The sequence below is a fragment of the Trichechus manatus genome, unplaced genomic scaffold (genome assembly GCF_000243295.1).
Source record: "Trichechus manatus latirostris isolate Lorelei unplaced genomic scaffold, TriManLat1.0 scaffold00005, whole genome shotgun sequence".
Taxonomy (NCBI): domain Eukaryota; kingdom Metazoa; phylum Chordata; class Mammalia; order Sirenia; family Trichechidae; genus Trichechus; species Trichechus manatus.
Window position 1 is genome coordinate 18,078,366 of NW_004443941.1, and position 26,048 is coordinate 18,104,413.

Genomic DNA, 26,048 nt, shown 5'->3' on the forward strand with positions numbered 1-26,048 from the left:
TGTTTGCCTGAAATGTTGGTCTAATATTATCATAGGCTTTCCCTCAACTGATACTATTTCCCTTGTTATTAAAAGGCATTCTGATGCCTTGCTAGAAAAGAGGATTCAAGTAGCATACCAGCATTGTTATTTTCATAGATCAGTTCATCATAATTTATCAATGACAATACAGCTCCCAGTGTATTTCTGCATTTAGCATTAAGAAATCATGACTCTTGACCATAAACTGTACTCAGGTTAATAAACTAATGGTGCAGAAACCTAGAAGCATTTGTTACTTAAATTATTTGCTTTTCAGTCAAAATGAGGTATTATTTTAAAAACAAATCTCAAAAAATACGTAACTTGATATTTTAATGTCTACATTAACTATTAAAAGAGCTCAAATAAACTGAACTTTTATGTATATTAATGCTTTGTTTCTATACTGGCAAACTTCATCTTTGTTTTAAATTTTGTAACAGTTTCTTACAAGGATTTAAGTGTCGAGTTAGCTAGTCTGAGAGTCTGACAGTACTAGCAAAAGAAATCAAACCCAACAGAATCCCACATAACTGAAAATAAAACTGACTCAAGGACTTTAGGAGAAATTAAGAGTTGCAGTCACCTTTGGCTATTCAAAAATATTTAAAACAAAAAACTCAAGTAATAAATATCTTAAGTAAATATTATTATCGCCAATCCTCATAACTTGGCAAAAACAACTATGTGTGACAGAAATTATGAGTCCTTAATGAAAAAGGAAGATAGAAGAATTGATATATTTGAACTATGGTGTTGGCAGAGAATACTGAATACACCATGGACTGCCAGAAGAACAAACAAATCAGTCTTAGAAGAAATACAACCAGAATGTTTTTTAGAAGCAAGGATGGTGAGACACTGACCTGCTTACTTTGGACACATCATAAGGAAAGACCAATTGCAAGTAAAAGACATCATGGTTGATAAAGTAGAGGGCCAACGAAAACAAGAGAAACAAACCCTCAATAAGATGGACTGACACAACAGCTGCAACAATGAACGCAAACATACCAGCAATCATGAAATTGGCGCAGGACTGGACGTTTTGTTCTGTTGCACATAAGGTCACCATGAGTCGGTTCCAACTCGATGACAACTAATAACAACAACCTTTCCCCAACCCTGTTGAATGTTAAAAAACATAAAAAACCACATCAGCATAAAGTTCTGATAGACTTGTCATTAAAAAGAAAAGAAAGTCAAAGTCCTGTCTCTATAGGTCCAACCTGATGTGGCATCTCAGTAGTTATAAGAAAGTGATTTTATTTAAAATATGAGTTAAGATTCAATTTAGACATTTTAGAAAGATGAAAATGATATGAATATATCCCACGTGAAAATCAAACTCTATTGTTAAGTTTAACCTTAAATCATGATTTCCCACGTTGAAACACATCACAGGAATGTTCCAGGAGAAAAAAAGTACAATATTAAAGATTTTCCATCCTGTTTATCTTGATTTCAAGGTTTCAGAGTAACAGGGATCATCTCACCATCCCCTCAAGTACATTTTACGTCAGACTCATATGTCTTGATTCATTTACTATTCTATCAGTATATGCAACACACTATATTGGAATAAATGAACACACTATGAGGCTGTCCAAACGTACTTAGGCAGCAGTTCTGAGTTTGAGGGCCCCAAGGAACCATTCAGGAGGTCTGCGAAGTCAAAACTATTTTCAAAATAATACTCATACTTCTTTTTCAACATGTTGACATTTGTTGTACAGGAGGAATGATGGGCAAAGCTGCTGACACTTAAGCATGGATCAAGATGGTGGCACCAAACTATATTAGTCGCCATTGTATCTTCACTGCCACACATTCACAGGAAAAAGCCACTTTCTCTTAAGGATGTCCTTGATGATATCTTAAAAATTAGTTTTATTAAACATCTACCCTTAAGCACACATCTTTTTAATATCGTATATGATGACGGGACGTACAGGTTCTCTGTATGTTAGTGTGATGGCCATCTCCAGGAGCACTTTTGCTACGGAGATGCACACTGAAGTAGCCACTTTTTTCATGAAACACCATGTTTACTTGAAAGAATGGCTGACAGACTATGGTTATTCAGCATTTTCTCTAAAATGAAGTGAGCCTATCACTTAAGGAAAACAACTGACAGTATTTGTCGCCAATGATAAAATTTCAGCTTTCAAAGGAAAACAAAAAATTGAAAAATCTGTATCTGTCACCATGAGCTTGAGTTTCCCAATACTTAAGACTGTCCTGTTGAGATCAGTCATGTTAACAAAAAATATTGTGCAACATAACGTGTCAATATTCAGAAGAACTGCATAATTCAGTGAACCAGTATTTTCCAAATGACCGATGCATAATGTTACAAAATCATGCATATGTAAAAGAGCCATTCAAAATGCAAGACAGACAAATGGATTTTAATGTAAGAGTACGAAGTCTATCGATAAGGTTTCAGATTTCACACTGCAACTAATCTCCAAGAAACTACTAGTTGTCAAGTTTTGACACTGTATCAAAAAGGAATATCTGCAATTACCTGAAGCTATTAAAATACCCTTTTCCAATTACTCATCTGTGTGAGGCCAGATTTTCTTCATATACCGCAACCGAAGTGCCACACTGCAACAGACTGAATGCAGAAGCAGACATGAGAATCCAGCCCAGTGAAAGAGATTTACAAAAATGTAAACCAATGCCACTTCTCAAACTAAATTTTTGTTTTGAAAAATAATTATTTTTCATAAAACCATGTTAATGTTAACATGTAATGAGTTTATTATTTTCAATGAATTAAACAGATGTAAAATTTCTCAGGTTTAATTTCTAATACAGTAAATACCAACAGATGTAACCCACATAAACAGAAGTTCTTTGGGGTCTTTGATTTTTAAGAGTATAAACAGTTCCTGAGATCAAAACACTTGAGAACAGCTAGCTCGGGAATTCAGATTAGTAAGCATTGAACATGGGTTTTTGTTTTGTTAATTAATACATTATTTGTATTTCAAGGGACACTTATCACCCTGAAAAAGTGGTGTAGAAAATGTTTTTGGAGTGGAGAAGGGGTTAATTAGTACTCTCCAATTCATCCTTGAAATTATCATTCATCTACATGGTTTTGTATAAAAAAACTCACAGTATGTTAACTATATGTTTAAAATAACATTCAAAACTAGATTTTTATTTTCAAAAATCATACCACATAGTAAAATGTCACACTGTTTTTCTCAATTCTTTATTTAGGTAACAAGTTGGTTATGTTCACTGCATTGTATGAAACATCACAATATCATACTGGAAAGGTACTATCAGTACAGGGTTGGATCAGAGTGGACAGTATGAACAATAAACCATTTTGCATTCTTCATTCCCTATCTTTCAACAATGCCCCCCCCCCAACCCAGTAAAGGGACAAATAGCTTTTAACATCATCATGTAAAGCACTTTAACTTACAAAGCTAAACTCTAAAGAATAAATAAAATATATTGTGGCAATAATTCCTTTTAGACCAAAAATCAGGTGTACAATGAATCAAATTATCAGGAAAGCTGTCTATATTCAAATGTGTGGCTCTCCAGAAACAGCTTCAGAAAAATGTTACAGAAAATACCATGAATTCCATTTCACACAGGACCAGATGATGACTCATTATTTTAACTACACACAAGGGCAATTACATCCTGCTGAAACACAGTTTAAACATATGGAAAAATGTTTACGAAGCATCCACAACATGTAAACCATGTACAAATGGATACGTTCATTGTTTCTCCTTCCCCAATTGCGTCTTTTAATAAATATTTTGCTCTTTGTGTTCAGCATTAATTGGATTTAATACATGCAAAACTCAAAAAGAATTCAAGAAATCAAGGTCATTGTAAAATAGAATTAAACTAATAATCTTCAAGTACCTATGTGACAGCCACTCTGTACCGTGCCCAATGTTATAAAATGAAAGGTCACTGAACCCATGAAAATATCTCTGTAGTATTTCCTTAGACCTAAAATAGATCATTTTAACTGTATTTATAATAATTTCAATGTGATATTCTGAGCTTTTAAAATAATGTAAACAATTAAAAATTATACCAAATTACACAAAACTTGTTTGTATCTTAAAAGCTGAAAAAATTAAAACTATAGAAACCCACACATAAAACAAAAATCACAATTTACACTATAAAGGCAAATTTCATCATTTAAAAAATTTTGCAGCAGTGAGATGTCAAAGCAAATTATAAATAGCCATAAATTAATCTATTTGGTTTCAAAAGATTTTCTAGTAAAAGTTGAAGGATGTAGTAGATACATGCATAAAATTCATAAGGGTTTATATTATTATTGCCAAATACACTTTATCTTGAAGCAAGGCAACAATACAATTTGGACATTATTGGAGAACCCAGTTGGTAATACAAGTAAAATTGGAAAAAATATAGTAAATTGCTCAAATGAAATTCCAAGCCACAGAGCTGCAAAAGGTTTCCAACTTGGTGAACTGAAAAAGGAACATCTCATACAATTCTTTACTCTTACATGCTTATATGTTGTGTGTTTTGTTTTTTAAAAAAATAATAATAATAACGTTTCTTCAGAGTACAGCTAACTATATTCCCATGCACCTCAGGCACATTTGTTGATCTGTGGTGAAATAACTCCACTGGTTTCTAGGGCCAAAAGTTCAATACAGACGTAACCTGTATGCCTGAGGTTGGCAAAAATACTGTAGTACAGGAAATGCTATGAGTGGCAATTATCAGAAAACACAAATATGAACAAATAATGGGAAATGCTAATGATTTTCTGCTCATATCACAAAACGTTGGGAATCCACAAGAATATTTTTCCCTTGTATTGAAGAAAATTGTGACTAAAAGTTTTTTCCCCCAATTTTCAGAATCAAAAGCATTTTAGAAGGTTTATAAGGCTACCATGGGTCTTCTAGATCTCCAGCACCCTACAGGAAGAGAAAAGGAAGAATGTTATTACTATTTACCTATACTACTTCCAGATTGGAATGAATTTCAAAAGAAAACAAAATTAGATGAACAAAATTACCTTCCTTTGTTTGAAAAAGGCACTTTTACGGAGAGGTGTGTGTACTGTATATTGTGAGTGTATAGATGTATCTATCTATACAGATAACTGGTTGGTTTCATTCTCCCCTCTCCACCAAATGCCCTCCTCTTAAATGACTTAAAAAATATTCTGGCTTTGGAAAAACAGGTCATAATATGAGCTATGGAAGTTTCAAATTATGGTACACTTTGAGTAACCTTAGACACATGACATAAATATGAAGAAGTCAATGTTCTACAGTCACAAAATTGTTGTTTAAAAAAATATTTTCCCATGTGACTAACAGCCACCTGTATTTAACATTTCAATTTTAACTAAAACAAATCTGCCACTGTTTAAAATTGCTCACAAAATTTATTAATAAGTGATGAATACTTATAGCAAAATTGACAATGTTGCAATTTTTTAAATAAAATGGTCATCATGGCAATTTTCTCAAATGTGTGTCCATATTGTCTAAAAATTAATATTCTGTAATTATCCCCACAAAAGGGGAGAAGAAACAGATTTACTTTGAGTACACATTTAAATAATATCAATGTAACTTTTCTATTTTTAAATAAAAGTTTTCCTCTTAGTTAAAGAAATAAGCTAAGTCAAAAGTTTTCTAAATTCTACCTAAATACAAATGAATTTCTAATGGGTAATTTTCCCAGTGTACCAAACCTGATTGTTTAAAAAAAAAATAACTTAAAAATAAGTACAACATGCATAGATTATTCCACATCACATGCTTTATTTGGACTTAAACACTTATAATTTCATTCTAAACACTTGATTGACATACATTTTGATGTGTGTAGTTAGGCTATACAGATTATACAAACCAAAGCTGTATGAATAATACATAGGTTTTTCAAAAACTGTTTATGAAGAATACAGAAAAAGGAAAAATAACCACACATCCAATATCTCACAACTTCTAAAAATAAAACTACAGAGATGTAAAATATAAACAAGTCAACAACACAAAATCATCATCCTTGAGAGAATTACAGCCTAGCATCAGTCATTCTTTGAAGAACCAAACTTATTAAGGAAAACACAAATTTATTACAAAGTTAACTACGAGTGTACTAATATGTAATGTGAAGCAATATAATTCTACATTAACAATTTTTTTATACAATATAATGCACTCTCTAATCAGTAATCTCTAATCCTGCCTAGTATGAATTTTACTTAAACTGACTTTAATAAATGGTAGCCTAATTTCTGGCATACAAGATGAAATTATATATCATTTTATTAAACTCAAAGAACTATAAATACTTAATTTTAAACTGTCTGATAAAGGTGTATGCAAAGAAGGCCTTCTTAAAAAAACAAGGCTATATGAGTATAATAAACTAGTTTTCCAGGATTCAAATAACAAAACGGTTATATAAATGCATACATTATACTTCCTAAGTAAAAACCATCAAACCAAGGATCACAAAAATATTACCAAAAAGGAAAGTCATATTTTTTCATCACTCATCTTTGTCCCTGCATCTTCATTAGAGCTCTCTAATTCAGCAAGATCTCTTTTTGATTCAGTATGGCTTTCCTGCATTGTCACTGGGCTTCCAGCATCACTGTTCGAAGAAGAAGCTGTAGCAGCTGGTTCAGCAGGGCTTTCTTCTCCCTCTACTTTAGCTAGCCTGTAACTAGTCAGCATCTCCTCCAGAAGTTGTCGGTAGTTTCCCCTATGATTAATTCTCATTTGCCTGAGAGCTTCCACCAATTTCCCCTGTGATCCACCTTCCTCTGCTTCATCGGAGGCCTTTTTTTAAGATTCAAGACCCCAGTGTCAGTAGACAAACTAGGATATCACATGTATTTCATAACATATTACAGCAAAACACTCATTAATCTACTATGAGTAATATACTCTAAGCACGAGAACATTTAATTATATTAAAGTAACCAATCTTACCCGTGTCAATTAATAAAATTTCTATATTGTAATAACTCAGTAAATTATTTTAGCAAACAAATTACCATTAATTAGTTTACATCTTATTTCTTATTTTCATTTGAAGTTTAATCTGAAATTTACTCTTCTCTTAGAATTCAACAGCAACATAAACATTTCCTAAACCCAACTTACTCAAACAATAATTGGCTATAATGATTTAGTAGAAAAGGAAATTAGTGTTTAAAGCAATAGGAAAAGACAGAAAAGCAGGCCATCAGAACCTTAGTTTCATAATCACTTCTGCTAAATGATAGTTAGGAAAAGAGATATAAAATATAAAACCATATAAACTTAATGGTGGTTTTTTGGGCTATTTTAAAGCTTTTTGGATAAATTTTTTATCTTCAAGTATTTTAATAAAAATATCTCCAGATATAAAATAGATAAATTATTTTAAACATTAGAATAAGATATAAATAGTAAATGCCTAGATCCTTTTATATTGACTTAATTTTGGAAAATCTTATACTAGCTATTTAATCTTGTTAGCAGAACAAGCTTTAATCATCCAAGCTGATCATAGCTGATAAGACTAAAAATGAGATCATCTTACACTATGTGCCTCCTGATGGGATACACTGTGAAGTGTAGAGCCATGGACGGCATTTTTGCCCAAAATTTTTAAAGAATCTAATAAAGCTAGGCCTCAGTTTACAGTAAAAAACAGGGAACAGAGGATCACGTTAAAGGACGCCAGGAAGAAACAAATCATATCAACTCAGAATGTAGGACATTCAATAAAAAAACTGGGTCAGATTCTTCAAAAAGTCAGTGTCGAGGAAAAAAGAGGGCTGGGCGAGGTGCTTGATTAAAGACAGACTAAAAAGACGTAACAAAGTGATTAGACCATGGTTTAAAATAACAATTATAACACTTACTCTAGGGAAAACTGAGGAAACAGGGTCTTGATATTAGATAATATTATGGAATTTACTATTAATTTTCTTAGGTATTATATTGGTATTATGGTTATGTAGAGCTGCATGCCAAAATATGTAGAGGTTAATTATTACGATGTCTGCAATTAGCTTTAAAATGATTTAGCCAAAAAAAGAAAAGTGTATATACATACACATATTTATATAAAGTGATATGGCAAAATGTTAACAACTGATGAATCTAGGTAGAAGGTATACATTTCACTATGATCATTTCAACTTTTCTATATGTTCAGAAGTTTTCATCATAAAATGTTGGAAAAATAAAATACAAAAAAAAGTTACTGAATTTGATGACCTAACACAAAGTCTTAACCATCTTTGGAGACTCATCCTATAATTACGCTATAATTAACAATCCTATTATCCCATAATTCTGCAATAAAGGTAAAGGTAGCCACAAAAAAACTGCAATGTTTATTAGAAAAAATGAGAGCACTTGAATACTTCAAAAAAAAAAAAAAAAGTACCCTTATGATAAAAAGAAAGAGATGATACTGTGTATAACACATGATTTGGGGATATGTATATATCTGTGTATCAGTTCATTTTAGGATTTTGCATGTAAAATGCCTAGAAAGAAAGGAAATACAGTAAAATATTAATAGTGATACTGGGCAGTAGTGTTATAAATGCTTTATTTTCTTTGCATTTTTTGTATTTTCCAATTTTCTACAATAAGCATGTTAACTGACCAAAAACAAAACTTTTTAAAATTTGCAATTTATTAATTTATCTAGGGAGAACAGTAAAAATGTGCTGTTTAAGATTTTTCTTATTATTTTTCCTTATCTCTCACCCACTCCAAGATATATACATTCAGCAGGTCTATGTTGCTTTTTCATAGTTTTATTTATTTATTTTTAAATCTATATACCAGAACCACTGACACATACACTAAACAGTATAACTCTACCTACTTGGGCTTATTGATAAGGTTGCATCAACGATTATATTTGAGTAAATTTTGGTGGGTCCAACAGAAAAGGCGTCTCTCACTCTCTATCGGACACCTTTATTACTCCAGGAATCATCTGTATTTCTGTGAACTGCTGTAGTAGTAGTAGTAGTTAGGAAGGAGTTCTGCTTTCTAAAAAGTACACTTACTAAAAAAATACATTTAGACCAAACCTGTGAATCAAGTAGGGGTGGATTTACCATGGCTGGCATCACAGAATCGCTGAGTTTAAACTCAGCTAAAGATCTCACATTAAAGTTGTTTTATCTTTTGCAAAATTTTATTTTCCCTCATGTTTGCTGGACAGACGGACAATGGAACTTCTTCCTCAGCCATTTCATTTGACTGTTCAAAACAGTGTTGTTTACACAACTATTTCATGGATTTCCATTAATATAAGAGGAACCTATTATCTAGCTGCAATTTCGTACTTGAACTCAAATAGGTGATACAGCACACCATGCTTATACATTATAGCAATGAATTCCACCATTCAACTCCTCACAAGTCTCTCCAATTATACTACTCCTTGAGAGTCTGAAGATAATTTCATATTCCTTTCTATATTCTCCTACCACCTATAAAAGGAAAAGTAATGTTTGTGCTAACAGCTTTATATACATAATCCTTTTTAATCCTCATAGGTACTCTATGAAATACATACTGTAACCCTCATTTTATAAGTGAGGAAACTAAGGATCAGAGACATTTTAGTAATTTGTCATAGTGGCAATGCTAAGATTTTTGTGTGCAGGTATAGCTAACATCAATGCCCATCTGAATATTCTTTTGAATACATTATGGTACTAACGGAAGCCCTGGTGGCGTAGTGGTTAACAGTTCGGCTGCTAACCAAAAGGCTGGCAGTTCAAATCTACCGGGTGCTCCTTGGAAACCCTATGGGGCAGTTCTACTCTGTCCTATAGGGTTGCTATGAGTGGGAAGTGACTTGATAGCAACAGGTTTTTATGATGCTAACATTTTTTCATAGTAAATGTTCCATATAAATAGACATTTACTAAAGAAATAATTATTTTATATTGAAAAATTATTTCATATTGGAGTAATGTATTTCCTTACTACAGTAAAGATTAGTAAAATTATAGGACACTAGTCATACTGATAAAATTCATATTGGATTGGATGTTTAAAATTATTCAAAATAAATCTAAGGAAACTTAACAACAAAAAGATAAATAACCCAATCATAAAATGGGCCAAGGACTTGAACAGACATTTCACCGAACAGCAACAGGACATTCAAATGGCCATCAACACAGGAAAACATGCTCAGCATCACTAGCCATTAAATCAAAACCAAAATGAGATACCATTTTACTCCTACTAGGATGGCTAAGATAAAACAAACCAACCAACCAAAAAATAACAAATGTTGGCAAGGATATGGGGAAATTGGAACCCTTATCCATTGCTGCTGGGACTGTAAAGTGGTACAGCTGTAGTGGAAAAGAGTGTGGCGGTTCCTCAAAAAACAAAAAATAGAACTACCATATGACCAGCAATTCCACTCCTAGGTATACACTCAAAAAGCTTGAGAGCAGAGACTCAAAGAGAGATGTGTACACCAGTGTTCACTGCAGCACTATCCACAACAACCAAAAGGTGGAAACCACCTAAACGCCCATCAACAGATGAATGGATAAACAAAATGTGGTACATACATACAATGGAATACTACTCAACCAGTAGGAGAAATGAAGTCTTGATATATGGATGGAACTTGAAGATACTATGTTGTGTGAAATAAGCCAATCACAAAAGGACAAATATTGTATGACCTCACTTGTACAAAAAGACAAGAAAACTCAAATGTACAGAGAAAAAGTTTATTGGTGTTACCAGGGCAGGAGGGAGAGGGAAAAGAAGGGTTAATGGTAATGTAAAAATACCAGTGATTAAGGATAGGGTGGCACAGCTAATTACTGTAATTGCTGTCAACAAATTGTACATTTGTTAAAAGTTAAATTGGCAAAAGTTCTGTGACAGATATATTTACAATAATGAAAAAAAAAAAAAAGAGCAGCTGCCGAGGCTGCTTATGTATAACCAAATACCTCATGGGATTTGGTTCCTTACTTTGGAGGTTTAGGATCATGGTTTCATGGGACTTCCCAGTTAATTGGCCTGATAATGTGTTTAGTGCCTCTGTTCTACCTCCTAGTTCACTGTGTAGTGCCTGGGGTCTTAAAAGCTTGCAAGCCCCGAGGCACAACAATTGGTCTCTATTCACCTGGAGCAACAGAGGAAAAAGGAGAATGAGGAATAGGAAGAGGGTATATGGAATGTGTGGCTAACTGCCTCCACGAACAACTGCCTCCTTGGCCATAAGACCAGAAGAACTGAATGGTGCCCGGCTACCATTACTGAACATTTTGATCAAAGATTCCATAGAAGAATCCTGATCAAAAAGGGGAAAACGCAAACCAGAATTTCAAATTCTCACGGATGCTAGACTTTCTGGAGCCATGGAGGGTGGATGAACCCCTGAAACTACTGCCCTGAGATAATTCTCAAACCTTAAACCAAAAATATCCCCTGAATTCATCTTAAAACTGAACAATAGTTTAGCTTAACTAGTGAAAAAGACCTACCTTGAGCACTATGCTCTTTTAAGAACTATCTATATGGGATGTTTCACAGATTCATCATTTTTCTTTATTGTTGCATAGTATTCCACTGTGTATATGTACCATACTTTATCTATTCATATGCTGATGGGTACTTACGTTGTTTCCATCTTTTTGCTATTATGAATACTGCTGCAATGAAATGGGTCTTAAAAGCTTGTGAGTGGCCATCTAAGAGACTCCACTGGTCCCACCGCGACTGGAGCACGGGAGAATGAAGAAAACCGAAGACACAAGGGAAAGATTAGTCCAAAGGACTAGTGAACCACAACTACCACAACCTCCACCAGACTGAGTCCAGCACAACTAGATGGTATCTGGCTACCACCACAAACAGCTGACCGGGATCACAATAAACGGTCCCAAACAGATGTGGAAAAAAATGTAGAACAAAATTCTAACTCATAAAAAAACAGACCAGACTTACTAGTCTGACAGAGACTGGAGAAACCCTGAGAGTAAGGCCCCCAGACACCCTGTTAACTCAGTACTGAAGTCACTCCTGAGGTTCACCCTTCAGCCAAAGATTACACAGCCCATACAACAAAAAAAGACTAAATAAGCAACCAGCCCAGGGGCAAGGACTAGAAGGCAGGAGGGGACAGGAAAGCTGGTAATGGGGAACCCAAGGTCGAGAAGGGGAATGTTGACAAGTCATGCGGCTGGCAACCAATGTCAAAAAACAATACATGTATTAATTGTTTAATAAGAAACTAGTTTGCTCTGTAAACCTTCATCTAAAGTACAATAAAAAATAAATAAAATCTCAAAAAAAAAAACCTACTTATATGAGATCAAATTGACAAAAGCAACTGCAAGATTATACAGGAACCTCAGGGGGCAGTGAATTTATGTTAATGAGGGAGGAACAACTCAGAAAAGGAGGGTGAGAATGGCTGTACAACTTAAAGAATGTAATCAATGTCACTAAATTGTACATGTGGAAACTGTTGAATTGGTATATATTTTGCTGTGTATATTCTCAACAGCAAAATAAATAAAACTTAGAAAATAAATAAATAAATCTAAAGAAACTATTAAGGTGAGAATTTAGGACCTTTCCTCTAGTTTATTTGTTTTTAAGGTTCTATTATCATCTATACTAACACAGCTTAAGATAAGTACATTTAAAAAGTAAAATTTAATCAACTAATATTTATTTGCAGCAACAATTTTTTTAAAACATGGCTGCCATATAAGCAAAAATCTTCAAATGATTAGTTAAACCAGTGCAGAAAAAGTAAGGAATGCTAGTATAAACATTCATTGTGTTTTTTATGGAGTCCTATTGTCCTGCCTTTCAGCTAAAATTTTTTAAAACTAAAAATTCTCACATATAACTTCATGAGACACGACTAACAATGATTTATTGGGAATCCAATAAATTAGAGGTTATTTGCAAGGATCACAGGATCATGTAAAATTTAATGAATCTGAAAATAATTTGACAGTCACCGAAACGGTCAGGATCATACAGCTGTCAGAAGTGGTATGACAAATTATGTCTTAAATAACAGTGACTAAAGTTAGTACAAGTTCAAACTGTGTAGGTCTTCTCTATAAGAATGCTTTGACAAGTAAATAAAAAGTAAACATGAAAACCACTTAAAAAAGCTAGTATTCACACAGCCCTAAAACTGTGGTATAAAAATGTAAAAGCAGCTATATCTATTGCATGTATCTGTTTAAAGTGAAATAAAAAAGAATATATAAAATTTAATAATGTTGCGCTAATAACGCAACAGTATATGGAAATTATTTCCAGCGTAAGAAGAGTCCAATCTGTCCTTTTTTTCCTCTCCTTCTCAAAAATCCAAATGCCTTAAAAAGTCTTTAGATTAGTATAAATAAAAATATATATTTAAATGAAAAATAACTGATAAGGATGTGGGCTTGATTAATTAGTTTCAACAACTTTATAAAAAATTTTCCATCAAAACGAGAATATTGTAAGGCTATAAAACATGAGATTCACAAATTAATGGAAAACTGTTTTTTTGGGTGGCAGAGAGAGATGGGGTACAGATATGTATATAATCTCTAAACATCTTAGTGAGGCAGCACTGAACAGTATAAAGAAATTAGGTGTTGGAGTCAGCCTGACCTGGATTCAAATTCTGGTTGAGTGATTTATCTAACTTTGTGACCTCGGCAACCTACTTCATGTCTCCCTACTTCATGTCTCTGATTCTCAGTTTCGTCTGTAAAGGGTGCTCAGGAGATAATATAATGATAATATATATAAAGGGTTCGGCACAAGCATGAGTTGGATAAATACAAGTTCCTCTTTTTCCCTTGGAAAATCATCTACTTACATAGTTACTGATGAGGGGTATACTAATTCAAAAGCATTACGAGTCTCCTTTGAGGGAAGAACTTAACATTTTTGCCTAGAAAACACAAAGCTCTAAAAATACAGGCTTTCACAACAATTAGCAACCTCAAATTATTATTTTTTAAAATACATAACTGGAGGATAGTTTTAAGAAAACTACTAGAAAATGAATAAATATAAACATTTCTTATTTAACAAATACTTACTGAGCTCTCACCATATGCTAAGCATTATTGTACATGCTAGGACTATAGCCATGAATCAATCTGATGAAGTCCCAGTTTTTACAGAATTTATATTCTAGTTATAAAACATAAGCTAGTATTTTAGAAGGAGGAGGATGTGTTCTCAGAGTCCTGTCTAATGTAAGAACTAATTACAGTAATACATCTTTTTACTTTTTTCTGGAGATTTTATGGTAGATGGAGCTTTCTAGGCCATTATTCTTTTGGGGTCACAGACTCCTTTGAGAAGCTGATGAAAAGCACAGACCTACTCATCACTAAAGAATGCAGATATATACACATAAACAAATTTTCAAATAATTCCTGAGGATTCACAAGCTCCCTGATTAAGAATCTCTGCTAGATTCTTTTCCATAGATTTTGAATTTAAAAGTTGGGAAATTATCGATACTGCTTGTACTAAGACAACTGAACACGTTCCAAAAAGTTGTATGAAAAAACAAATCTAGTAAACAAGTAAGAAGAGTGCCCTAAATACTGAACTTTCTGGAGATCCTGAAGGTGAGTTAATTTATTACTTTAATCAACTCAGTTTTTTAAAATACATTCATTATCCAAAATACTTTTTTTTAAATATAAGAAAAATGAATGAATCCTGATTTCTAATTACTTATAAGCATTTATAGGAGAACCACCTCTATTTATCCTCTGACACGAACTGGAAGTTTTAGAGTTCTAAATAAATCTCTGATTAACCTTGACTAGCATTTTGTTTTGTCTTATATCTAAGTTAACACTACTTAATTTTTATAGTACTTCCCAACTTTCTCCTCTTCTGTATTTCAACAACACTTTTGTCCTTCCCATTCCTCAAGTTAACTATCAGCTCCTGCCACTCTACTTCCTGGCAACACCTTCCACATTGTCAGATCTGATGAAATCAAGAAGCATCTACGGAGCACATCAGTGCCTAACTCCTTGCTATACTGGGTCTAGTTAAGAGCTAAGAATTTAATTAAATGTTTATTTTTTTCTTCATTCTTTCTGCTTCTTTAGTATTTTTTAAAGAACATTTCTGCTGCTTGTGATTATAGCTCAACATCTTTCTAAGACACTGATTATACTGAAGGGGTTCAGTAATGTTTCTCAAAGTATGATTCTGGGCTGCAAAGCCATTTTTTATAATAAACAGGACAGTGTCGTTAATCCACATCTCTCTACCAATAATGAGCTTACACGTGTCATTTGATGTCTGTGTTATTTCACAACTACTTGACCTCCAGCATTTCTCTAATCCTGCACGTGTTTCCAAAGAGTAAAATGTCACAGATATTGCTCTGATTCTATCACTCTTAGGCTCACATCATGTAGTAGTTTCTCACTTTAAAGTTCAAAAGATCTCTCCAGTCTCTTCACAAATACTTCCGCAGCCTAAATTCTTATTTCTCACAGCAGTTTTCTGCCGCAGCCGAAGTAACATCCTTTCTTTCAAAAACATCTTATACTGTGTTCTTGCCTCTCCCATCCACTTGAAATGTCATTTTCCTCACCCTATTTCTACCATTCCATCATTCTTCAACTATCTTTTCTCTAAAAATCTTTCCTGGACTTTCCCTCTTGAGCTGAATTTTCACAGTGATCACTGTAAAAATCACATGGCAATTGGCCACATTCTATACTTTGTCATTTCTTTTATTCTTTACTGAACTATGTGCAGCATTTTTATTAAACTTGTGTTTACAACCACATTGTAAGCTGTGATGAGAGTAAGGATGGGACCGGACCATGTCTTCTGTTTTATAGTCTCTTCCCTTCATCAATTCACTACATGGTAGGCTGTCAGTGTTAACATCTGCTGATGTTAACAGAAAGCATATATATAAAGGTAATTAAGTATTAAAAAACTCGCTGCAGTCAAGTCGATTCTGACTCACATCATCCTTACAGGAGAAAGAAGAACTGCCCCATAGGGTTTCCAAGGAGCAGCTGGTGGATTCAAACTGCCAACCATTTCTGGTTAGCAGCCAAGCACCGAGCACTTAACCACTACACCACCAGGGCTCCATTATATATACATATACATGCACACATACATATACATGTCCTTAATTTATATAGCCATATAATAATCATATTTAGGCAAGTTTATATCCTGAGCATTTCCCCTCCTTTTCATGGTGCTGTTGCCTACTTATCCACGGTGCAGGCAGCTACTATGTCTAATTATTTTCTATTAAAGAAAGTTTAAAAGTCATCCTTGGTATATGTTAAACAGAAATTTAGGGTTATTAAAAAATTTCAAAATCTGATTTGGAGTAAAAGCAACCCACTTTCTTGAGAAACCAAGAAATTCAGCAAGGTATAATGAAATACAGCATTGCATTTTGAAATACATGAGGAAATGGAGTACTTCTATCACTAACAATGAATCAATAACTATCTTCTCATCTTATTTCCTCCAACTATGGTGCTGAATGCTATGTGGAACCCATAATCTAGCTGAAGAGGTAAAACTCTCCTCACTTTACCTCCCAAGTGACCATCACCTTGTTAGTCACATCAGCAGCCCACTGTTTGATTCAGGGTTCTCTGAATGTATCACATATTTATTTTTACTTAATTTTCATAGCCTTGGATATAATTCTTAATACTGTGAGGCACCTGCCACAAAAAAGACTCAAAATCACTGCTCTAGACCAAGATACAGATGTCCAAAAACTTGAAAACTCTAAGAGGAAATACTTAATTGAATTACTAACTTTGAAATTTAAGACAATAAATAAAAAGAGAGAGAGAGAGAAAAAGACACTGTATTGTCTCCTAGTACTGCTACTGAAACAAAACTTACATAGACGAGCAGTGGGCAGCTCATCAGTATTTCTAAGGACAGCATAATAAAAGGTAAGGGGATAAAATGGCTTTGCTCTGACGAAGCACAGCGGGGTACAACAAAAATGGTTACCTCAGTTCAACACTCGCATACAATAATTAGAAAATATTTTTATTTCAATAATACTAGAAAGAAATTATCCATAAGTATATTCAACTGAGCACACAGGGACAGTGAAAGCTCTAGTTTTTAAAATAATTAACTCATTTCCTATTACTAACCTCTGCTGATGGTAATAGCCTGCTGGAGAAGAAATTGAGATATTTAAAAGCACATTCTTGACTCAAAATTAAGATTTAAGGGAGAAGGAAAGGAAAGGCAGACATACAGGGAGGAAATAAGGATAACCCAAATGAGGTCATTTGATGCCCAGAAAGTAACAACATCTCTACCTCCATTTCAAAACATTTCCTTAGAATTTAAATGATTACTTAAAATGAAAAGCAGTAAAAATTTATTACAGACTTCATTATGTGAATGTATCCATATTTAGTATTAGTTTTGTAAAATTATTTAATATGCTTAAGAAATAAAATAAAACTTACCCCATCATTTTCTCTGTGTGGATTCAGTCTACTATAAACAGCTTCAATAACATTGCGCCTAAAAAAAATTATTAGTTTTATTAAATTATATATAATTATTAAACTCATAAGTATTTTAAATAATACTTCATCTTGACTACAATCAAAAATTCATTGCCACATTAAATACTTGCATAAGAACGTAGTTTCTAGATTTCACTCAGAATTTGGTATTGCAAAATCTATTTCTTCTCATTTAACAAGGAAAGAAGACCTTTATCCTCAAAGTATATAACAAATAATTCCTTTTTAAAAAACCTTTTTTAGGATGAAGTTTTAGAATTCTACTTCAGTATAAAAACCATCAATCTATTTCATCTTTAGAGAACCGATGTACTTCTAAGCTTTCTTATCCAAGATTATCTAATTACTAATTATAAATGACCTCAAAATTAGCTCTTTTGTTCTACTTACTTGCCAGCAAGACCTCCTCCAGGAGGCAAATTTGGGATATTTTCTGCAGATAAGATGCGCATGACATGGGCAAGATCAGGCATTCCTTCTTCACCAGACTTCTCCATAATTTCTGTAGGTTAAAAAGAAAACTCCTAAATTAATGTGATAACCCAGTACCCACAAAGAAGCAAAAACATTGGTACAAATTGGTAGTACTTATTTTAAAATGTAAAAATAAACATTACAACAATCACATAAGGAACAAGAAAAAGTAACATAAAAAGTTGTTTGCACATATATATGTTCATTCCAGCATTATTCACAAAAGTAAAAATGAAACAAACACAATGTCCAAAAATAGCGGGACAGTTAAGAAAATGCTGGTACAGTCACTTAGTGAAACAGTTTGCAACCACTAAAAATGATCCCAAAGAACACAGAACAGCTATACAGAAAAACACTGTTGACCTAATTTTAAGGAAAAAATACAAAGTTATTTATACTATAATTAAAAAAAATAGAGGCAATGGATGGATAGGGATTATAAGGAAAAAGGAGGAACATTAAAAATCACTTTCAAAGGTTTTTACGGTAATTAAATGGTTATGTTCAACAATAATTTATTAAGAATAAAAAAGGAAAATAAATCAAAACACTGCTAATGTTTTTTAAAAACAAACAAAAACCTTACATTTTTCTCTTTACAATTTATGGAAAATAGATTTTTAAAGCATGGTTATCTGAACAATGTGTCAAGACATAAACTCAAATTCAAACAGTGGCCACTTGCTTTTAAGACAACAAAAAAGCAGTTTCTGAGTATTTTTACACAAATAACGTGTGTCTTTTGCCAACCAAGCAACTTTCGTAAGCAAGGCATGTTGGACATTATATGTGTGGGCGTGTTATTTGCAAAAAAAAATACAATAAGCAGCTCTCAAGATGCAAAATCAAAATGTTTACCACGTGTCACAAGGTCCTTACTTTGCACTCAACTTTCACCACTCCCCGCCCCGAACTCCATCTCCAGAGGCTCTATTCAAAGACTTGCCTGCTTCTAGATCTTCACATGTATTCTTTTCTTCCCTTGGTTTGGAACACTTCACTTCAATCCAACCAACTCCTTTGTATGGTTAACTCCTAATCATCCTTCAGTTTCAACTTTAAACGTCACTTTCTCAAGGAATCCTTCTCTGATTCAGGCCTAGAGTAGGCACATTGCTCTACATTCCCACTGTACGCAATGTTTACTATATCATAGACTGCAAACTTCATGAAGGCAGGACTGTAATTTTTCTATCTTACACTTGTATCTCTACAGCACGGGGTTTCTCAATCTTGGCACTACTGACATTCTGGACCAGACAATTCTTTGTTGTGGGGGCTGTCCTGTGCACTGCAGGACATTAAGTAGCATCTAACTCACTAGATGCCAGTGGCAATCCTCAGCTGTGACACCGAAAATGTCTCTACATTGTCAAATGTCCCCTGTGGGTAGAGGAGCAAAACCACTGCAGTCAAGCACTGGACCGGCCAATTTTCACACCCTTCCACTAGTGCCATTCTAGTCCAATTCACCACCATGATCTACCACCTACATTAACTCAAGATTCCTAATTGGTCTCTTGGATTCCTCTCCTGTCCCCTCTTAACAATGTCTTCACAAAGCAACTAAGAGAGATCGTTTGGAAAAAAGTCAGATCAAGATATACCTGTGGTCAGAATTTTCTGATGACTTCCCATTTATCACAATTTGAATAAAGTTCAAAGTTCTCATCTGGCCTAAAGAACCCTACATGATCTGCTTCCTAGAAATCTCTTAATCTTCCCCACTTTTGTACAGGGCTCATTCTAATCCACCTACACTTGCTAAGCACATTCTCTCCTCAGTCTTTACTGTCCCTTTTGCCTGGAATGCTCTTCCCCCGGGTACTCACTTTCTCCCATATACAGGTCTCTGCTCAAATGTCCTTCCTCACAGAGAGACCTTCCTGACCAGCATTCCTTACTAATGTCTGCTTAGCCTGTTTTATTTTTCTTCATAGCATTCATTACTACCTGTCATTATAACATATACTATTTTTAAATTATTGGCCTCTATTAGAATGTAAGCTCCCAAGAAAATCAAGGACTTACTTTGTTTTCTGCTACGTCCCTCATGACACACAAGCTCAAAAACACTGAATAAATGAATATGTGCAGAAGGTACTAAATATCTAATTGATCAATTTAGGTTACTTAAAAGAGCCGTGGTGGCGCAGTGGTTAAGCACTTGGCTGCTAACTGAAAGGTGGTTCGAACTTACCAGCTGCTCTGCGGGACAAAGACGTGCGGTACAAAGATACTTCCATAAAGATTACAGCCTTAGAACCCTATGGGGCAGTTCTACTTTGCCTGTAGGGTTGTTATGAGTCATAAATACTACTGCCTGCAACACCACAGCTCCTCTAACTGCCTACTCTCACTAAAAACAGACACTGACTTGCCCAACACACCAGAATGCTTTTACCTCAAAATTTAACGTCAGGTTACATGATTTAAGATCCTAACAAATACAAGGTTCTCAAAGAATGCTGCCTTATAAAAAGGAAGTTATGTGGTAAGTGCCAATTCAAATTGATTTGTAGTGGCTGCCTTGTCAAGGATTAAAGTCTTTTTATTGCGTAATTATAACCGAGCATTTGCCACAGGCCCCAGAAGATCATGATACTACATATTTGCCATCTCTGCCATATAAGATATACTTTGGAAAATTACAAACTATACAAGAGAAAATTAATGTTACATATTAATAAGCCATGTTGAATTGAATTGGTCATGCCTTTAAGAAATTAATATGCAGCTATCTGCAGAAGTTAAGAATAACTGCAGTTTGTTGAGGATTTATGTGCTAGGCACTGTACTAGGTGCTTAACAAACTATCTCATTTATTAAAACAACTTGCACGATTTGTGTTTTTATCTTCATTTCACAGTAAAGAAACAAGGTTTGAGAGGTTGGACAAGTTGGCTGAGAGCACACAGTGAGTAATTAAACAAACACAAAAGTTCTTCCCAAAATACAAACTACCCAGTTTCTTTATGAATGAGAAAGCAGGACAGTAAGAAAAATTTTCTTGCCTTTGGACAGAATTTAGCCAGCAATCTGCCACCTCACTACACTATAATTCATCAGAAAATGTGTATTATTAACAATTCCTATAAACAACTCCTCTTAATATCATATATTTCCTTATCTTTCCATCACCCTAAAAGTAGAACTCATTAAGGAAATTGCTGAGGCATTTGCAGCCCAAAAATAAGCTGTAAGCACCTTGCTTAGGATCCATAACCGGGTAGGTGTAAAATTAGAAAAGATGAATTTCTCCCAAAACTTGCAAAAGAATGGAGTTTTCTTATGTTCATTACACATTTTAAATTGCAAATCTTTTTATTTCAAAACTCTCAACAATTACTTGGCTCCTATATCCAAAATATGCCAAATTCAATAAGCCTATTATACTATAATCATAATTTATAGTATTCTAATGTATTTACTATAAAAAAGAATCAAGCCATACAAGTGTCAGGAGATAATATAGGTCGATATATGACCTTGAGTTGGGGAAGGAGAAGAACTTTGTGAGAATGACATCAAGAGAAAAATTTAAAAAAAAAAAGAGCAAAACAAAAACTGGGCAGATAAAACTATAAAAAGTAATTAAAGTAATACTGAAGAACAGTATATATAAAATCAAAAGGCAGTATTAATTCAAGGATCCCATCATACTCTCTAGGGCCTTGAGATTACAACACATATTTTCAGCTTATCAGAGTAACTGATAAATGAATTTTCAAAAGAACGGATGGCTAATAAACAAATGGGAATGAACTGGAGTAGAAAATATTTGATTAACCCAAAAGAAGGCAAGAAAGTAGAAAAAAGGGTCAAAGAATGGATGAAATACATGGAAAACAAATGAGATGGTGATTTAAACCCAAACACTCCCCTTCCTCAATCCTGAATAATTTAGTCTAAAAGCCACTAGGTAAGGCCAAGCAAGGTAAGTCTTTCAGGCAGGGAGCGATAGTAACAGCAGAAGGGCCCAGCACGGAGTGCCCAAGCCCAAACACAGTAAGCAAAGTTTTAGGGTTGGAGATGACAGCAAAGAATGGGGTATCAATGCCAGTATGAAGTAAGGAGTGCATCTGCACAGGGTTAGCAGGGACAGAAGAATTGTTTGATTGGTCAGTAGAAGCCACTGTAGGAGAAGGGAGTTACAAATACGAAAAGGGAGAAAAAAGGAACGAACCTAGTAGTGCTGCAATGGTCTTGGAGTTATTGATGGGAACAACAGAATAAGATAAAATGATGAAAGAAGGAAGGACAAAAATGTGTGTGTGTATAGCTCTATCCCGAGGCACTCTGGGACCATCAACACACCAAAAGCACACTGTGGTGCAACCAATCGCTTTCATATTGCCTTTCTAGCCATGGTCTTGTAACTCCCACAAATTGATTGCTGGGCCACAATCTGGCAAGGAATTGGTTGATTTACTATGCAAATAGGGGCTTGAAAATACAGCCAATAGGACTGAGGCCCTTGCACTCCAGCAAGGAGACTGGTCAGTTCTGCCATCCTGCTAGATTTATATAAGGGCAAAAGCCCACATAGGTTCAGGGGGACCTCACTACCATTAAGAGGAGTCTAGACTGAAGCGTGTCCTTTGAACCTGTAGTTCCTGCACTGAGAACCTCCCAGACCCAGAAGAGAGAGCTATAACACTGAAAATGGTCAGCCCATGGAGAGAGACAGTAGTGGTGAGCTGGTAGGCCCACAGAGAGATACAGCAGCTGTGAGCTTGTTGGCCCAGAGAGAGAGCAGGGCACCTCCGTGCAGGAGGTCTGCCTGCTGTTAAAGAGCTATAACACTGGCCCATGCGGGACAGAGGCCTGAGTGTGCCCCATCCAACATGCGCCCACCCTGCCAGCAGTGTGGTGGGAACCACGTGGGCCCTCAGGCAGTTATCCTGACAGCATAAGGAAACCACGCGGGCCTGGGTAGTATGGTAGGAACCAGCAGCAATGGCCTAGAAAGGCCCAGTAGCAGAGGCTGGGGAGATCCTGTGCAGGGGTCTTCCCGGCAGTAAGGCAAAGCCCAATGAGGCCCAATGGCAGAGCAGAAGGCTTGGGAGCCGTGCAGGTCCCCCCGCTAGCATGGTGGTAGCCAGAGGCAATGGTGATACAAACATAGTATCTGACCTGAACCATGATATACTGGCCCAGCAACAGAAGAATGGACATGAGTAATTTGGGGAAGTTCCACTTTGAGAATTCATTGTTATTGTTTACTGTTTGCTTTCTATAAATAATAATGGCTTTCACTTTGCCAACACTGTGTTAAGTATCTCATGTGTCCAGCTCGATCACAGATGAATGTAGTACACCCCTGGAATGGCTGATGTGAGTGGGTGTATGTGCCTCATTTCTAGCAGTCTTACAGTTGCCTGGAAATTGGAGGCATGTGCAATGCAGACAGACATACCAATCACACACAATGTCCAAACCCTAATTCCTAAGCGCCATTCTCCACTAAACTAAAAGTAATCAGGGCTCATTGGAGAAATGGCTGATTAAAGGACTGCAATAGGGAAAATACAAAATGAACCCAGAACATTCATTATACCAGAAAGTAAGGAAGTGCTCAAAGAATGACGGGGATACGTCAAAAAGAATGGCGCAAACTTAAAGGGGCTCTCACCAAGTCTAGGACAAAAGGAGCATCAAAATAAATAATAACAGATTATAACACAATGAATAAAATAGGAATCTATGAGTCCATGCTCATATAAGTAAAAAAATGGGTAGAAGAGAACATTTTTTCCTACAATAAAATGCCAGCTAGTAAATATAGAAGGAATGACTGAATTAGAAAATCACTATTATCACACCAGTAATAACTGATTCAGGCATAAATCATCAATGGATACTAAACTGGTAGGTGAAAATCAGATGAGGAATAGTTTATTAATATAATCTCCAAGTATCTCTCCACAAAATAATTAATTACAAATACTTATTAACTAACTTTTCAATGGAGGAACCTGAAAGACAATATTTCAACCAAGTGATGAAAGTTAACATTAACCACTAACGGGACAAGTAAATACTGTATCCTCCTAATATGATGCAATAAGAACTAGCATCACTTCTGTGGTATTCTTGCCAACATATAACCTGAATCTTATCAAAAGGCAACATCAGCCAACCCAAACTGAGGGACATTTCTACAAAGTAACTAGCCTGTAGACTTTTTTCCCCCCTAACCTGTACTCTTGAAAAATCTCAAAGTTAGTAAAGACAACAAAAGATCATGGGACTGTTTCAAATTGAAAGAGACTAAAGAGGCACAACAGCTAAACATAGCGCATGATCCTGGACGGATCCTGGCCCTATAAAAGACATTACTGAGACAACTGGGGCCATTTGGATGGGTCTGTGGATTAGATGGTAATATTGTACCAATGTTAAATTTCCTAATTTTGATGGACACACTGTAGTTACACAGGAGACTATACTTGTATTAAGGGGTAGTGAGGCATCATATCTGCAATTTACTCTCAAATGGTTCAGAAAAAACATTAGTAATATGAAGAGCATGTGTGTGTATGTTATAAAAAGCATACCGAAAGGTCAAGTGAGGTATAATGTAAACAAATGGGTAACCTAGGTAAAGCATACATGTATATGGAAGCTCTCTGTAATATTTTGGCAACTTTCCTATAAGTTTGACATTACTGCAAAATAAAGTTTTAAAAAAAGCAAAATCAACAATCTTTTGCAACTTAAATGCAAACTCTATCAGTAAGATGAAAAAACATATGGTAATGATTTCTAAGGATTACCTGGGAAGGGAGAAATAATAGGAATGAAATACAGCACCTGGTGTTTACGACACTGTGAGGCAAATTCCACTAGAATCTTCACTTGTTACTACTAGGAATATAATCAGGAAAAGAAAGAAAAAGAAAAAGCTTTAATAGACCATTTTCAAATTGTTTCTCTTGGTTGGTTCAATCAGCGTCTCATGTCTTCTCTCTGTTGGAATTCCCACAGATGTGGTAGTAAATCTTAGGCATATAGATGTCTAGGTATTAGGCTTTGTTTTGAAATACTTAATTGTATTTTTCTAACAAAATTAGAAAATAATTATTTGATAAACATGGAAGAATACTTTTCTTTCCTTCTAAATAAAAAAGCACCTTTCTTACCTTCAACCCTTGACTCCAAGTGCTTATCCAACTCTGAATCTTTTTTCATCGCTTCATCTGAGACCTTGGGGGCATTTGAAAAGCAAACTAGCACAATACTCATGTTATCTCGACTTCCCTGTATATTAAAGAAGGAAAATGAAAAAATTATATTTTATATTCTACCAGCTTTCTATTATTTCTAAAGAGTTAATTACTTTAAGCATTATAGTGTATTTAATCACCTAAAATGTACACATTCAACACAATTTGTATTCCAAAGAATTATTCTAAGCACAATCTGAAGAACAAAGTCTCTAGGTATGGGAAGATCTATATTTTTGGATTTTCTATTCTGCATGGCTATTCTGCTTATCCATCACTATTACAAAGTCTGAAAAATGAAGATAGCTTCACAGGTATTACACCTCCTAAGTGTTTCCCACTCAAAATCTTATTACCATAAGCCCAACACTTATCCTCCCAAACACATGCGAATTTTTTCCACCTAATCAACTAGTATCAGAACAATGCCATTACAACTCTACTGAATTTTAGACACAGCTGTAAAATGTAGATCAGCATAATACCCAAGCAGTTAAACTGAACAACTATAAGCAAAGAAGAAAATAGTTCAATTTGAAGCTCTTCTGTGGATACAGCATCAAACAGTGCAATGTAACTTAGGTGGCTGAGATACAACTGTAGTCAGATGTGATAACTTTTAAAGAAAAGACCTAAGATTGTTCTACAAAAATCACAAACAGTTTCAGGGTCTTTAGAGAACAATTAAAAAAGCTAATTTTTAAGGATATATTTTACTGCTGTCT

The 26,048-nt window shown here is 34.7% G+C and overlaps 1 protein-coding gene across 6 annotated transcripts in view; it reads right to left on the reverse strand.

Annotated features, from left to right (window-relative positions):
- Positions 1–1,053: 1,053 nt before the first annotated feature.
- The window catches only part of PPM1B (protein phosphatase, Mg2+/Mn2+ dependent 1B), an 84,061-nt gene continuing 59,066 nt past the window's right edge, over positions 1,054–26,048 (reverse strand). For 2 of the 6 annotated variants that reach the window (XM_004369508.2, XM_023735503.1), the window contains exons 3-6: positions 25,240–25,357; positions 18,008–18,119; positions 17,555–17,612; positions 3,232–4,973 (exon numbers count right to left, since the gene is read on the reverse strand). In XM_004369508.2, the coding sequence (XP_004369565.1) occupies positions 4,944–4,973; positions 17,555–17,612; positions 18,008–18,119; positions 25,240–25,357 (318 nt within the window). In that variant the 3' untranslated portion in view covers positions 3,232–4,943. Of the gene's footprint in view, positions 2,645–3,231; positions 6,861–17,554; positions 17,613–18,007; positions 18,120–24,910; positions 24,965–25,239; positions 25,358–26,048 lie in introns of those variants that run through there. The other 4 variants (XM_004369507.3, XM_023735499.1, XM_023735502.1 and 1 more) reach the window with 3 other exon arrangements.